General features: G+C 47.3%; 1 protein-coding gene across 1 annotated transcript in view; it reads left to right on the top strand.

The window, feature by feature from the left end:
• The first annotated feature begins 8380 nt into the window (after nt 1–8380).
• Ntrk2 (neurotrophic receptor tyrosine kinase 2) overlaps nt 8381–16589 on the top strand; it is a 320583-nt gene continuing 312374 nt past the window's right edge. The window contains exon 1 of the mRNA XM_051194182.1: nt 8381–8929. Within this exon, the coding sequence (XP_051050139.1) occupies nt 8718–8929 (212 nt within the window). The 5' untranslated portion in view covers nt 8381–8717. The remainder of the gene's footprint in view (nt 8930–16589) is intronic.

Raw genomic sequence — 16589 nt, 5'->3', positions numbered from 1 at the left:
CAGAGCGACACAAATGTTAAAGAACTATCCAAAAGGATTAAAGTCCAGAATGCTTTAAAGTTATAGAAATAGAAAATAAGAAAAAAGGTGGTATCAGCCTCAGCCCAGAGCTCAGTGAGAAACTAACAGGTTGAAAAGACTAAGCAGCAGAGTTCATGTTCATGTGGTGTCCCCTCCGGCCAGACAAAGGGTTTTTCCACTGGAAATTACAGAGATCGCATGACTAATGGGAAATTGGCATCTCACGTTAAAGGAGATTGTAAGAGATGCACAGCACACTCCAGTGGCTGCTGAGATGGGAAAGGTTGGCACTGGGCTTACTCACAGCACCAAGGAAGCTGGAGAAGGAAGGGAAGAGGACAGAAGGGGAGGAGAGGGGAGGGGAGGGAGTCTCGGTCCCCAGAAAGGAGCACAATTGGCCTCTGGGGTGAACCTAAGCTACTGCCCCTTCCCTTGTGTTTGCCGAAGCCCCTTCTTACCTGCCAGCCCCGTGTGTGTGTGTGTGTGTGTGTGTGTGTGTGTGTGTGTGTGTGTGTGTGTGTTTCCTCTTGGTAGGAGGGGAAGCAGCTACCATTTGCTACAATGGATTATGGTTGGGTTTTCCAAGTCTAGATGGTAAAGAAGGAATTTCTCTCCAAGCTAATCCAGTGTACCAAATACTCAGAGAAGACTGAAACAAAACATTCAAAGAAACTGGTATTTAAATACCTTTTAATTGTTTGAGGATCTTATACAGGTATACAAGGTGTCTTGATCACATCCATCCCTATTCTGCCATTTAGGATCCCTATCACATCCTCCTCTTCAACCATCTCTCCACTTAAAATTATGTATGTATGTGTGCATCCATCCATCCACCATGTATGTATGTATGTATGTATGTATCCATCCATCCATCCATCCACCATCTATCTATCATCTATCTATTTATCTATCATCAGTCTATCTATCTAACTCATCGAGTTCAATTAGTACTGTCTATACGCTGGTGGGCATGGATCATCTACTGAGGCACAGGGGAACCTACCAGTATCGAGGCTCCCATAGGAAAGTGTCTATCTTTCCCTACAACTGCTGCCAACTGCCAGTGTCTCCAGCCAGGGCGGGGCCTCAGGAGCCTCTTCCTGCTCCATTCTGGAATTTTTTATCTGGTTTGATTTGTGCAGCTGTCACTCAGGTGACGCTAGCCGCTGTGAGTTCATGCACCGTGGCCACACCCTTTCTTCCTTCCTCTGACGTTTACACTCTTTCTGCCCCCTCTTCTGCCATGTTCCCTGAACTTTGCGGCTGGGATACGCGTGATGTAGAAGTCCCGTCTACTTCTGAGCACCCACAGGTCTTAGTCTCAGCCCTTGAGCCCCTATGAGTCTCCACACCAATCACTGTCCACTGCAATGAGACACTCCCAAGCCTGGGAGCGGCGCAGATCTATGGGCACCAACATACGTGTTTAGAAGGGAGTTTAACAACATGACCACTTAGCAAAACTACATCTGTGGGTTTCCCCCGAGGGCCTGCAGCTCCCTTAGCCATGGTTTTTGACTGTATTTACAAAATCAGGCAAGGGTCCTCTCCTGAATCAGAGAAGCAGTTTCACAAATCACAGGGACTAAAGGAAGACATGTAATCATGGGGTAAATCATAACTAAAATAAATGGGGTTAATCAAGGTAATTTCCCCCCCTGCAAAACAAATAACCATTGTAAGGAAAAAGTAAGCTGTAGAACTGTGAAAAATCTTCATTCAACAAAAGGTTAATGTTTTGTGTATAACAAGAAACTGAAGCAAACCCCAACAGAAAATAAAGTAGGTCAACAAAATGGGAAATTATCCGAATAAACTCTACCCAAGAGAGGCTACAGGGCTGAAAATGTGGCTCAGTTGGTAGAACACTCAACTAGTATGTACAAAGCCCTGGACGCAATCCCAACCGTAACAGAGAAGACACAGAGCAGCAGAAGTAGATGGGGGTGGGCGAAGGAGGGGAAATAGGGTATGAAGGAGATGTCCAATATCACTAATGCTTGAGAACATACAAATAAGAAGCACAATGAGGTACCATCTACAGTGGTTTGGATGAGAATGCCCCCCCCCCCCCGGTGCACATGAATGTGAATGCCTGGTACACAGTGGGTGGGTCTCTTTGGGAAGGGTTGGGAGGTGTGGTCTTGTTGAAGGAGGTGTGTCACTGCGGGCGGGCTTTGAGGTTTCCAAACTGCCTCACGCTTGTGCGTTGAGGTGTGAGCTCTCATATAATGCTTTGGTGACTGCCCGCCTGCGTTCATGCTCTTTGCCATGATGGTCTGTAACATGAAAAGTAAAAGACCCAGGGACTGATACTGGGCTTCAAGCTTCAAGGTCAGAGAAGCAAAGCAGCTGGCCACTAGCTCTCACCTCTACCTCAACTCAGACCAAAGGAGCCATCCCCAAACTCATGCAGAGTGCTAAGTTCTCCTCAGTGTGACTAGAGACTCCCGAGTCTGACCACTGAAGACCCTGCTCCTGTCTTTTATACCTCTCAGGTGCTGGGATGAAAAGTGTGAGCTCGGTTACTCTTTTAGACAGATTCAATCTCCTGTAGCCCTGGGTGGCCTTGAACTCAGAGACATCCATCTGCCTTTGTCTCCTGAATCCTGGGACTAAAGGTGTGTACCACCATGGCCTGATCTCTCTAGCTTGAGGCTGACTCTGCTGTCTGAATCCTCAGGCAAACTTTAATAAATCATAAATAATGTATCACCACAATGGTCATGGACCTTCATCCTCTGGAACTATGAGCTCCAAATCAAACATTTTCTTTTATAAGTTGCTCTGGTCATGGTGTTTTGTCACAGCAATGAAAAGTAAGACATTATCTTACCTCAGTTAGAATGTCTTTAATAAAAAAAAAAAAATCAGAAAGACTAGCAAAGCTGCAAAGCAGGAGAATTCTTAGTGTGTTGGTGAGAACAGAAGTTAGCAACTGCATTTTGAATATCACAATCATGCTAACTTATTAGCATGTATGGGAAAGTGCTCCTTTATCTTTGATTTCTAGAAGAATGTGGGGAGTTTTTGGTGCCATTTACCATGTTTTGTAGAATTCACTAGTGAAGTTATCTGGGCCTAGAATTTTCTTTGTGGGAAGATGTGTGTGTGTGTGTGTGCGTGCGTGCACACACATGGGTGTGTGCAAAGGGGTAGTGGTGGTGATGTATACATGTGGGTGAGTAGTTGTGCACATACACAAAGCCAGAGCAGGATGCTGAGCGTATTCCTCTGCCACTCTGAATTATTGCTTTGAAACAGAATCTTACTTGAGGAGGAAGCTTGCCTTTGTCTAGGCTGGCAGATGAGCTGCTCCTGGGACCTGCCTGTCTCCACCCCCAGTTCGGGATTACAGCCATGTGCAGTCATTTGCATGGGTACTGGGGTTTGAACTTGCATCCTCATGCTTGCAGAGCAAGCATCGTTGTTCACAGAACATCTCACCAACCTTGTGTAGGAAGATTTTAAAAGATAAATTCATGCCTGTGTAAGATCTAGGACTACTCAGGCCACCTATTTCCTAGACAGAGAGCACTGTTGGCTTTTATCTCTTATTTACGTCATTAATTTTCTTTGCATGAAATTGTTCACAGTAAATCCACAGGTTTTTTTCTTTAGTATTTATAAATCATCTGGGGATTATTGTTGCATTTATTCTTATTGTTGCCGTTTTGTTTTTCTTTTAAAAGACATTGACTTTTTTTTTATACATATGAATGAATGTTCTCCTGCATGAGTGAGTACATGTGCACCCTGCAATTGCAATGCCTCAGGAGTCCAGAAGAGGGCATCAGAACCTCTGGCACTGAGATTACAGATAGTTGTCAGTTACCACATGGACGCTGGGAACTAAACCAGGTCCTCTCCAATCAAGGAGCAAGACCTTGATTTTGTTGTTTTCTCCACTTGTTTTGTTATTTTTCATTCTCGTTTGCATAATTCCATCTCTTGGGCATACGGGTTCCTAAGCTCACAGCCAGGGCCAGTGATTAGAGAGGTTTGTTCTTTTCTGGTATTGGAGCATAGTGTCTAGCATTCTCCCATCAGCTGGTTTGGTGGCTGCCTTCAGAGTCTCAACTTTCGATTCATTGACACAGTTCCTTTCCATCTGCCTCTACAGGCAGCATCACCCTCTGGAAATGCTAATCAGGATTGGGAATTTTTGGCTTTCCACACATTCCACTCTGTCCTGAGTGCTCTGCTCTCCTTAATTTCCCTTGACTCTGAGACTTTGCCATAGCCTTCGCTTGGTGTTCTTAAAAAATAGTTGTTTTATATATGTGTGTACGTATGTATGTGTATGTCTACAGCCTGCCGTATGAGCACATGTATATGGCTAATTAGTTAGTTATTTGACTGGGAGATTGATCCTCAGCCAGACACAGAAATTGGTAGCACTTTGTGGCTTTTTACAACCCAGTATTTTATGTTAGAATCAATTTACTTGATTTTCATAAGCACTATAAAACAAAAATGTCAGAAAATGAAAAGTATTTTTATTTTATATTTTGTTTTCATGTGTCAAGGGCAAGGTGTGTGCATGTGTGCTTATGAGGGAAACTTTAAAGATACACTGTTTGTATGTGTGTGCACTGGGTAAAGATACACTGTTTGTTTGTATGTGTGTGCACTGGGCTGTGGCGGACCTGGCGTTCCCACCCTGGTTCATGGTCAGAATGTCTGGATAGATGTGGGGATACACCATGCTTTGGCGCAGCAGGATCTGCAGCAACTCGTCTCTTCATTGATGGGACCTGGGAGGGGGGCAGATAATTTCTACTTCACATGATCTGCCTACAAATGTTTATCATACCCTCAAAAGCCAAGATCTGGGGGGGGGGGGCTCTGTGTAACAGATTTCAGGTCTCAAAATTGACATAGATCTTCAAGGTCTGTAAGCTAAAAAAGAGTTATCCATTACCTGTGTGTCATGACAGGGCCCATGGTAACCCTCCCTGGCCCAGTGAAGGCTATGTCTGGTTACCAGAGGAGGCAGGAGTGAGGCTTGGACGGACTGTGGGAACTCAGGGCGAGTGGGACAGTGTGCAGGAAGGCTTACGCAGATGCCTGGACATGTTAGAGGCTACGTGAACTTCAAGTTCAGCTTATGTTATTTGCCTTTAAGCACACATTTCAATCACCCACTGTGATCTGGAGACAGGTCAATGGATAAAAACTGATAACAATTCCTGCCTCTAAACAGTTTCCATAACTATGTTTAAAGGACAAAGTATGGTGGACAAAGACACAAAGACGGTGGCACACAGGACACTTGGGCAAAAAGCTGGCTGCCCATTCCAATTTTAGTGAGATACGCTCCCAGTGTAACAGCAACACATAGCTATTCTGTGAATCCTGTGAATATTCTAACATCCGTTGGACACGTTCTCTCTATAAACCACACTAAAACGCCCGTCTTGGATACTGCACCGATACTGTGGTTACTACCACGGAAATAGGCATTTTCTGGGAAAACAAAGGACATGAGGCAGGAAGGCAGTCCCCTCAGGGTTCCTAAGAGTTTCTCCACCTAAGAGACGATGGCAATAGGAGGTGGGATGGCTCAGTGAGTAGTGACACGTGGTGCTGAGAATGTGTGATCCCAGGATACACATGGTGGACAGAACTGGCTTCTGTAAGTTTCTCTCTGCTGGTACTATGGATGGTTGGCTAGCCCACACATACACAGTAAGTAAATGATATCTATCTGTCTATCTCTATCTATCTATCTACACACACACACATACACACACGTATATATACAGAACATTCTTCCTAAAAACAAACAAACAAACAAACAAAAAACACCAAAAAACATTGGCGGCACAAGGCGGGGTTTCACCATGTCTCCTGAACAAAGACTTTTTTTTGCCTTTGGCTTCTGTGCCTTGCTAAGACAGCGAAGGTCTCAGGCAGAACTGAGGAGTGATCTGAAGCTTGGTGGTCCTGTCCAGCCTCCGTGTGTCAGGACTCAGTGAAGGGACGGGGTTGACTCGTTGACTTTTTCTCTGGGCTTCATTCAGCCAGGCGTTTGAGTGTCGTGTGAGGATTATATTTCTGCACTCGGTACGTGGCATCTAGAAGAGAACTCTGCTAGATGGATATAATTTCCTAGTGATGTTAAGGCTATGCTGAGACCCAAACATTCACCCTCACTCTCTGTTTCCTACATCCTTCTCATCCTTGACCTTTGCTAGCAGGTGGGCGACCATTCTTGTGTCTTGAACTGAACTCCAGCACACAGCCTTGTGTTTCGAGGAGGACTTCCGAGGCAGGAGATTGGCTGGGTCGAATGAGAGGCGCTCTATCTGGGCAGCAACGTGCACACAGCGCCATGGTTGTGCATCTAGAATTGGAGCGCGCCTGCAGCGCAGTTCCCGGTGAGATGGTGGCTTTGGGCCGATGCATCCGAGCGTGCTGGGCTGCTTCTCCCCGCGCGGGGGCACCAGAGCCCTCGGAAGTGTCAGGCACTGCGGCGCATCTACCGGATTCTCTTTTAAATGACTGCGGATATGCGGACAGTCAGAGCCACATACAGTGAGAAGAGGCTCAGACCAGGCTTGCGAATGGCCCTTAGCGGTCATTTAATTGCACCCGCACAGCAGTTACGGTTTGTCACTCGACCCTCCGGAATCGCCTCATGTGTCCCCAGTGAGACGCCTGGGCGCTGCTGGAGCCCGGCCTATCGGTAGCTGGAAAACACATCCTTCTGGGGACAGCGCTGGCGCAGGGTATACGTTCGCGCACATGCGCGCGCGCACGTGAACACGCGCAAGGTACGGCAGGGCAGGGGACTGGGGCTTGGGTGCCCCGCGCGGGGGTGGGTGTCGTGGGGAGCGGCGAAGCTGTAATATTCCAATGGCTGCACCCTGCCAGGTTTAAGAATAAGAGAAGGATGACGCGGAGCCACCCACTCCAGAGGTCAGGGTCGGTGCAGGGCATTTAGGGAACCCACGGCGCAGCAGGCGCGCTCCCTTCCACATACTGGGCTCTTCCTATGGAGCAAATGGCTGGAGAAAGGCCCATCAGAGCTACACTTGTATCTCCCGGCTCCGCTCTCTAGGCAGAAGCCCTGTCAGGAAGAGCTTTGGAACCACCCACCCCTAAATAGGTGGTCCGGAATCAGGCAATGGTCCTTGGTTGCCAACGCACCTCATTATATATTTATTTTCGTGTGTGTGTGTGGGGGGGTGTAGCTTGCCTTCCCTATATTTTGGGAATAGCCTGCTTTCCTTTTGAGCAGGGTGGGAAAGGAGAACGCAGCGGGGAGGGAGAAGGGAAGGGAGGATTCCTACAATAAGAATCAGCGCATTTTTTTCAGAGCCTAACCAAGCCCTGCTTCCATTTCAAAGGGGGGGGGGGGGACTAGTCTCTACTGCGGTGTGGAGGAGATGTAAGAATTAGGGATCAAGGAACCTGCATTTCAGAGGTACCTGGGTCTAAAAGGACGCGTGCGCGTACACACACACACACACACACACACATATGCACGCACGCACAACCGCACAACTACCCCGCCAAGGTGTGTGCGTGCGCGCGAGTGTGAACTCCCACATGCTGCTGTCTGCGCCTAGCCGCTGGCACCAAGCCTCCTCCTCCCTGCTCGCCCCCAGATTCCCTCCCTTCTGCCTTGCTTTTGTCTGGAGGGTGCTATGCTATGCGTGTGTGTGTGTGTGTGTGTGTGTGTGTGCGCGCGCGCGCGTGCGTGTGTGTTTTTGGATTTCATACTAATTTTCTGGAGTTTCTGCCCCTGCTCTGCGTCAGCCCTCACGTCACTTCGCCAGCAGTAGCAGAGGCGGCGGCGGCGGCGGCGGCGGGCGACAGAGGGTTAGAGCCCAGTTGCTGCTGCTGCTGTTGCTGCTGCTGCTGCTGCTGCGCTCTGCTCCCTGCGCTTGGGGCGAGAGGCCGGGTGAGCCTCAGGGACAGTCCTCGGTGGCCTCGGCCGGCACCGTCCCCCCGCTGCAGTTGCTCCCCAGGTGGGACGTGCCTCGCCACCTGCCCGCCCCCCCTCCCGCGCCCAGCGGCCAGGGAGGATTCTGCAGCATCATTGGGGCCCCGTCGCCGCTGCAGCCTCCGAGTCCTTTTTAGAGGGTCCCTGACTTGGCCTGTGCCATGGGATCTGCTCTCAAAGACCCTTTCTTGACCTCTACCTTGGCTTCAGGCTTGGAGGGAGGGCGGGCACACTGGGGGGGCCACTGTGGGGCAAGTTGATTCCGGGGCGGGAGCTGAGCACTCAGACGTCCATCCTACAGACTTGGGTCTGGTGGGGGTGAGGAGAGCCTGGAGGGACTGTGTGCCAGTTGGTGGTGCGTAGGGACGACGCTTGGTCTCATCCGTGTCTGTTTGTCCTCAGCCCTGAGGTGCGCACCGGCACCGAAATCCGTGCCGGTTTAGCGGTTCTGCGACCGAAAGAGTCCAGGGAGAGCCACCGAGCGGTGCTGGCGTGTGGGATCATGCAGCAGACTTGTGGTTCGGAGCAGCAGCCCGCGATGTCCTGGCCACTGTGAACCGTTTGGCCCGCGCCAACCTGCTCAGCCCAGACTGCCTCAACCTCTGTTACACTGCGCTCCACGGGAGGCCACCGGCACAGAACAGCAAGAGGGCGCCGGGAAGGCCTCCCCCCTCCAGCGGGGGACGCCGGGCTCAGCGTAGGGACACACACTCCGACTGACTGGCACTGGCTGCGAGGGATGTCGCCCTGGCCGAGGTGGAATGGACCCGCCATGGCGCGGTTCTGGGGCTTATGCTGGCTGGTTGTGGGTTTCTGGAGGGCCTCTCTTGCCTGCCCAGTGTCCTGCAAATGCAGTGCCTCTCGGATTTGGTGTACCGAGCCTTCTCCTGGCATCGTGGCATTTCCAAGGCTGGAACCTAACAGCGTTGACCCGGAGAACATCACCGAAATGTGAGTTCCGTGTACTTTTTCTTCTTCCTGACTCCACTTCAGGGCTCAGGCAGGCATATTCCCTGGATGTGGATGCCTTCCCAAGCATTGTGAGAAGTGAGACGGGAGGGATGTCATTTGTCAGCTACCTGTCTGTTTCACCGGCTTAAGGCTGTCAGCTGGTGAAGAGCGACACTAACATTTCATATATAAAGAAATGTAATCATAAATGCACGTGAATTCTGTCCCTGGAAGGGAACTCCACGTGCATTTTCATTTCAAAGTTCTGAAGGGTGTGTTTCAGGCTGTCCATATATGATAATTACATTGGAACATTTTTGTTTGGTAAAATACTGTGTGTGTGTGTATGTGTGTGTGTGTGTGTGTATGTGTGTGTGTGTGTGTGTTGTGTGATAAGTTCCAGTAATATTTACCAGAAAAGAGGTTAGGATTATTGGCTTTCAGAAACCGGTTGGAGAAAGCAAGTGTGTCTCCCTTGACGTCTTTTCCTAAGGTTTGGAGCTGATCGGTTTCCCTTCTCATCACATCTATCGGATTTTGCTTGGGAGATTGCTTCCAGAGACACTCTGAGGATGCTCTGTAAGAGGAGAAGTTCTGAGTGTCAAAAAGCACTCGCTCAAAAGAGAAAATGCGATCATGGGAACCTAAAAGCCTGGGCTGATTTAATTTGGACTTGACTTCTCAGAGATACGATTTTGAGACCATTTGGATTATAAATCTTAATTGCTGGTTGAATAGTTCTCCAGGACTAGGCTGGATGGCAAAGCAGTGTGTACCCTAATGGATGGTATCTTTAGCCTTGGACCTTCCTGTGCCTAGAAAGGTTACGGCTTGTCCCAGCTTGATGGAGAAGCAGAGAAATGTGTTTTTCTCTTTTGAATGTCCTGTGACAAACACACTGCCAAGCAGGAATTCAACAGTCCTTTCTCTAGATTCCTAGGTCACCTGTGTTGGAGGTCTTGTTTCCTTTCCCAGCGTTTTATGTCTCATGAACACAAGGTTTTATTCATCGGTGTAGAGGATTATAAAGCTAAGTTTCCTGGGTGATCAGCACAGTGTTTGAGACTGAGAAAGGACAGCCTTGAAAGTAGGGCTTGGGCTGTGGCCTTCCGGTTGGCGAGTGCGCATGCACCCCCTCCCCCCGATGTACAACAGTGTTTTCTGCCAATGCATCCGCCAATGCCAAAGGCATAAGACAACCTGTTTTGTGTTTTTGATGTAAGTGGGAGTCCTTTCTAATCCTGTTCTGCTGACAGTGACTGTGCTATAGGACTCCGGTGGAAGGAAATGACAGCTGAGCAGAGTGGGGTGTGCCGATCTGTGAACAGCTGAGCCCAGAGTGTGGGGTTACTAGTCTTTGACAAGCAGCCCAGCAGCCTAGTGCAAGTGTACACTGGGTATGGCCCTGGCAGTGCCTGTCTGGGGCCTGGCTTGTCTGAAGAGTCTGTGGCCTTTCTCAGAGCCCTTCCGTTTTTCTAAGGCGGATGTCAGTCAGATGGAGGGGCCTTGAGGAACTCAGAGCCTTTCGGGTGATTGGAGACCAAAAAGGTGCATTTACAGGGCTAGAAACTGCAGCTTTAAAAAAAAAAATTCAATGATAGACACTGAATGAAGAAATAAATGAGACACAGTGCTTGACATTCGTTGTTTTCCTCTAGTATTTTAAGACCAGCTTGAAAAACAAAGAAAGAAAAAGAAAAGTATTTCTAACTGGAAAGGGAACTACTACTGATTTTCCAGAGCTTTCTGCCTGATGCACACACGGAGCATTCTAAGCTTGCTTTCTTCTGGTAGATGCCACTTCTTTCCTATGCAAAGGCAGCCCCCCTTTTTAAAAAAATATTTATGTATTTATGTATTTATGTTTACTAAATCCACAGTCGTTGATTCTATCGTGACACGCCACTTCCCGCTCTGGCTTTATTTTCCTTCCTCTGGTTTGAAAAGTCCATTGACACTGAGGGAACTGAGAACTGTGTGGCTGAGTATTCAGGATGCAGGAGGAGGTCAGTGACATTAGCCCCCAGCGGTGCTTGCTCTTATAGTTGGTCACTGAGTGTCTTTAACTGTAAAACGTACTGCGATAGCAATAGTTGAGTTTGTTTCGCACTCAGCCTAATAACACACATCTCTGCTCCTTTTCCTAGGCGGTAACATTTGTTTGAACTTGGCCAGAGGATGCGAGCTGAAGCTGGAACTAAATCCCATGCTTTAAAAACTTTGTTACTTGGTCCAGTGTTGTCCCTGGTATAGTCTGGGCCAGCAATTTAGTTCATCAGTGTAGCCCTGAAGTTATGTGTCTCTGGCCTTTGGAAACAGGAGTGATGCCCCTGATCTGCCTTCAGAACTTGCTAAAGCAACAGCTGACTTCATACATTGAAAGATAACGTGTTTTTTTTTTTTTTTTTTTTTTTTTTGGTATCTGTATTTTCAGCCATGGTGTTGTGTCCTTTAGGGTTCATAGAGAAAGCTGTGAGAATATTTTTGAAAATACATGCATAGATTAGCTAACAGATAGGATGTTGTGTTTACACAGAGTTGAAGTCAACTTGACACTATGATGTCAGAGTCATTGTTTGAACCCGTTTTGTTAGAAATCTTTGTGTCACAGCATGTCTTACATTCTTTATCGGCTGAGCTGATCTGTAAGGATCATGAGTGCTTGCTCAGCATCCCATTGCTAAGTGGCAGCCACTGGTGTTTGGAAATAGCTAATGCCACAATAGTGACAAATTTACTTTTAAAACAGCACTAATGTCACATGTAAGCTCAATGTCATTGGGATTATGGCCATTCAGGCTCCCATTGTGTCAAATGCCAAAGTGCATTGTAAAGGGCAATGTTAAGGCTCACCCAAGTGTTAGGTAAAAAGCACAGTTAAGTTTGCCATCTTAAGTTAGTTAAAACGAGTTTACCATACCATGGTAAGTTTTTTTTTTTTTTCAATGTCCAGGTCTGTAGCATTCAGTCCTTCGCATTGTGGAACCCACACATTCTAGCAGCACATGTGTTTTTGAAGGCTAGTAGGGATTTTTTTTTTTTTCTGAACGTCTTGGGTGATATCCTCTGAATTGGGGGCAATGACTGGAACCAAGTCTAATATTTATTTCTCTTAGCACACCATAAGTAGAATCCACAGCTTCTGTTGCCACAGCGTCCATGTGCATTTTACCATTGCCTGGTTAAGCACAATGATGCTGTGCCATTAATACATTGATTTTGGCCCTGGCACCTTAATAAGCTTTGCCATCGCAATTAATTGTGTTGAAAACATCCTGGCATTCACAGGGATTCAGCCAACGGCATTGGTATGCTGTTTGCTCTGCCTCCTCCCATCGCAGTTTTTCTGCACTTAGAAGCCATGCATCTCTCATCACACTGGGCTTATTGATAACTGTAGTATGTGCTTATTTTCTAATGCAGTTTGCAAGCTGGAGGTGAAACCTCGCTGTCTACGCAGTGGAGGTATGTACAAGACCTTGGTTCAGGGTAACCATTTGGAGTCTTTTACCTTCAATCTCACTCTGTTGTGCTGGGCAAAACAACGGAGAAAGCCCCGTGACCCTTCTGACCCCACTCTCTCCCACCTCCCATCATTGAATGTGCAGGGAAATGTGTTTGGTTTTCTCCTTCTCTGAAAGTGATACTTCCTTGTGGGAATTCAGAGTGCTCAGGCTCAAGAGAAGAGCTGGGTTATACATTGTTACCAGCAAGCGGTGGGAGCTTGAAGCAATGGGGTCATAGCTCCCTAAAGCTGTATGTTTGCTTGAGGTCATCGCTGTTTCCATCCCATAAACGTTTTTGTTGTTGTATCTCCTTCACTACTCTCTGGTAAATTTGTTGCCTAAAGGGAAAGTTTGGCCCAGTAGCTAATGGTCAAGGAAGTCCATATAATCTCTGAAACCTCTCTCTGACTATATCTAGACCAACAGTTTTTGTAGAAAAATTGAATTTCTCATTGGCACATTTTTTTTTTCTTTAAGTAGCAAGTCAGTTTCTCTGATTTGAACTTACTGCTTATCTATTAGAGACAGATACATTGTCAAGCCGTTATTGGGGACCATACATTGCTATCATCTTTAGGCTACAATACCTTTTCTTCATCTCTAGAATGGTTTCTTGACGGTTCAAAGGCCATGGAGTAGAATGTGGCATTATATCTGCCAGGCCTTTGAGCAACGTTGGAATCGAGTGCATCTTGATTACTATAAATCAATAAGGGGATGCAGGAAAGAAGGATTGTTTATGTGTGGCAGAAGTTTTGTTTGGTGTGTATGTGTAGGGAAAGAGAGAGAGGGAGAGGGAGAGAGAGAGAAGCAGAAAGAGAGAGAGGGAGAGAGACAGATGGAACACAAAAGAGCCTAGAAGCATGGATTGCTATTAGTTGCTTGGTCATTTCTCATGATCTACTTTGTCAAGCTATTTTAAAATACAAATCTCACACTGCTGCCTCCAGTGAGAGACCTGAGCACTGAAACAGCCTGATAATTTTAGCCCCACATTTGATTGCTGGTCGATCTCCATTAAAAAGGCAAAGATCCCTCACCCTCAGGATTACCCCCATCACTTACTTCATTCTCTGGAGTGTCCAAGAGATTGGGAAATCATAAATATTGATCTGGAGATGAGAGCCTGAATATTCCAGAAGTTATCACATCTCTCTAAAGAAAAACAGTACACAGGTTCTTTCTTCAGGTGCTTCAGAACAGATCCATCGGGAAGAAAGGGACCTATGACTTTTGGAACCCACGCCAGACATCACTCACAGGTTACCTGGTCTCCGGGACTCTGGCCTCCATGTAAGTGGAGAGCTTTGGCTTTAATGCTCAGATAAGTTTCTCCTGGCTTTGCAGCTCCAGGAAGCTCCAGCTAGGGGCAGGGCTTCAGTCCTGGCATCAGCAGTGGAGGAAGAGAAGGTTCCTGGCGCGCAGAGTCAGCGGTGCATCTCTGAAAACCTGTGTGTCAGAATGTGGCGGGGTGTGCTTGGCTCTGAACTTCCTAAAAGTATGTCTTTTAAAACATGAGCTGCTAACTAGGCTGTCTGGCATGGCGGCGCTGGTCTAATGGGATGAGGTGACGAGGCCAGGGTCCACAAAGGCTGCTTCAAATCAAGATCATAGAGAATTTTTAGTAATGGGAAGACAAGTTTGGGATGGCCAATTCTGTGCAAACACATTCTATGTGAGGCAATGTAATTAAAGAGGCCTGGGCCATTGCAGATCCCAAAGCCAAGACTTTGCCTTCGCACTGGAAGACTTGCCTTTTTGTGTTGAACTTACATTGAGAAAAAAGAAAATGCGTGTGCATATACAATCCTCTTCATTACCCAGTCCTCCCCAAGCCAGGCTGCAAAGGAAAGTCCTCATGAACTGGCACAGATGAGGGGTGCCAAACGGAGGGTTGTGGTGCGCTGATAGTGGGAAGTGAGCACAGAGCACGGGACAGAAAGACGTCTTCATCAGAGTCAGGACCCACAGCCCTCTAGATGGTCTGCTAGCTCCCATGACAGACCCGTGACCCCTCCCCAGACTTGTCCTCCCCTGGCTTCTCTTTCTCAATGCTCTAAGACACCAGACCCAGCTCAGCAGCTGAGCCAGTGAGCAAACCTCAGGGTCCAGTCACGGCTTCTGCCCTGTGTGCTGTCACAGTTCAGGACGATGCAGCAAGAAACACCTCTAAGACAGAGCTCAGGTTTTCTGTGGAGTGTTGTCTGAGCAGGATCCAAGGCATCTTTGGGTGTCTGCTCACGTAGGTTTAAAGCCTCACCCTGAAGTAGGTGAGGGCCTGGCAGCCTCAGGGCATAAGGAAGGGACCCCAGGCCTCATTCTCTTCAGCTGCAGTGGCCTGGATTTGTTTTTCAGAATCAGGCAAAAGAGTTCTAGAGATTTGAGTAAATGTTCAGACTGAGCACCATGGTAGGGGAGGGGGACTTAGGTTTCAGCCCATTCTCCCCCCCCCACTCCCTGCTTTGAACCAACTCCTTTGTCATATACTGTTAAGAGATACACGATTCAGGTGACTTTAGTAATTTTTAATCTTCTTACAGGGAATAAAGCTGTTAATTACCCTCTATTTAGAGTTCCTTTTCTATTTCAAATAAAGATCAATTAACCTTTAGATCCCAACCTTTCCTGTAATCTTTTGCATATCCATATACCCCAGAATGATATTCCTGCAGAACCCTGTGACCATGAATATGTAAATATCTGCTGGAACTTCAATTGTGATCCTTCAGGTTGAATTATGGTGATTTATAAAACTCTTGGCAATGAAAGGTTAGCTGTGCTACGTTACTCTTTTAATTTCATTTCAATCCTTGCCCTACTTGCTTGCCCATGACCCGACAGGACATCTCCGAGCAAAGTTTGTAAATGTTAGTCTCTCTTCAGAATCTCTGATGAGCTTTCAACACAAATGGAAATTGTTCTGGGTCAAAGGATGCTGGGGTTTGGGTGTTCACATGACTTGTGAAATATAGTGCAATGCTAAAGGGTGAGAGCAGAAAAAATATCTTTTAAAAGGATGAGAGACCAAAATGGCTCAGTAGTTAAGGTGACTTATCACCAAGCTTGAGGACCTGAATTCGATCACCAGGACCAATGAATAGAACTGTCTCCTGCACACACACACACACACACACACACACACACACACACACACAGGTGTTCACATGTACAAGTAAGTAAGCAAGTAAATAAATAAATAAATATTTAAACATGTCAGGAAGCCCCAAGCCTTGTCACAGGGGCTGTTTCCACTGTGTGGACTGCGGGGTCCCTTGTGAGGGGAGAGCAGTATAGCCAAGTGTGGCTGTTGCTCATTGTGCACAGGGCACATTTCTTTGCTGCAGCTGCCTTAGTCATTTGTTATATGTGAGCACGAGAGCCTGACATGGCGGCCGCTAAATTCCCTGGCAGGATATGATTAAAAATAAAAATAAAACACAACTAAGCACCTCTCTCCAAAACAAACAAACTGCGCTGAGGTTCAGTGGTAGAAGGCATACCTCAAGCGCTCAAGGATCCAGGCTGTCCTCAGTGCCACAAGCTGACCAAGAAACTACTTACCATCCACCCCTCTAACCACCCAAACCACCAACAAACTGCCTACATAACCACCTACCCACACAACCACATGGCCAGACAGAAAACCCAAGTAAGCCAATGAGCCAGTTACTGTTTTAACTGGAGCCAGTTTCACTCCAGAGTTGTCCTTGAACTTCCTGTGGGGCCCTACAAAAGGTTTTGTGTCCCTTGGTCTATGGCTTGAATGTTTATGCCAACTGCTAGATTCATACGTTGGCATTTAATCCCCAAAGCAGTGGTGCCAGGAGGGGGCAGACCCTTCACGGATAGAATGAGTGTCCTTTGTCCTTTGAGAAATTGGATGTTCTTTCCACAATAAGAAGACACACATAGGAGGCGCCACCTGTGATGAACAGGCCCCATCAGACACTGTGTCTGCTGGGATCTTGATCTCGGCCTTGCTGGTCTTCAAAACTATGAACAATAAACTTTGGTTGTCAAAAATGACTTGTTCACACGTATTTTGTTTATAGCGGTCCAAAGTGATGAGCACACCCAGGGGCCGTGGCTCTTTCCATTTGTGGTTTTTCAACGCCTTCTTTCTGTGGTGATTTTCATCCATTCCTTGTTTTCCC

The sequence above is a fragment of the Phodopus roborovskii genome, unplaced genomic scaffold, assembly GCF_943737965.1.
Source record: "Phodopus roborovskii unplaced genomic scaffold, PHOROB, whole genome shotgun sequence".
NCBI lineage: Eukaryota > Metazoa > Chordata > Mammalia > Rodentia > Cricetidae > Phodopus > Phodopus roborovskii.
This window is presented reverse-complemented; position numbering and strand designations above follow the sequence as displayed.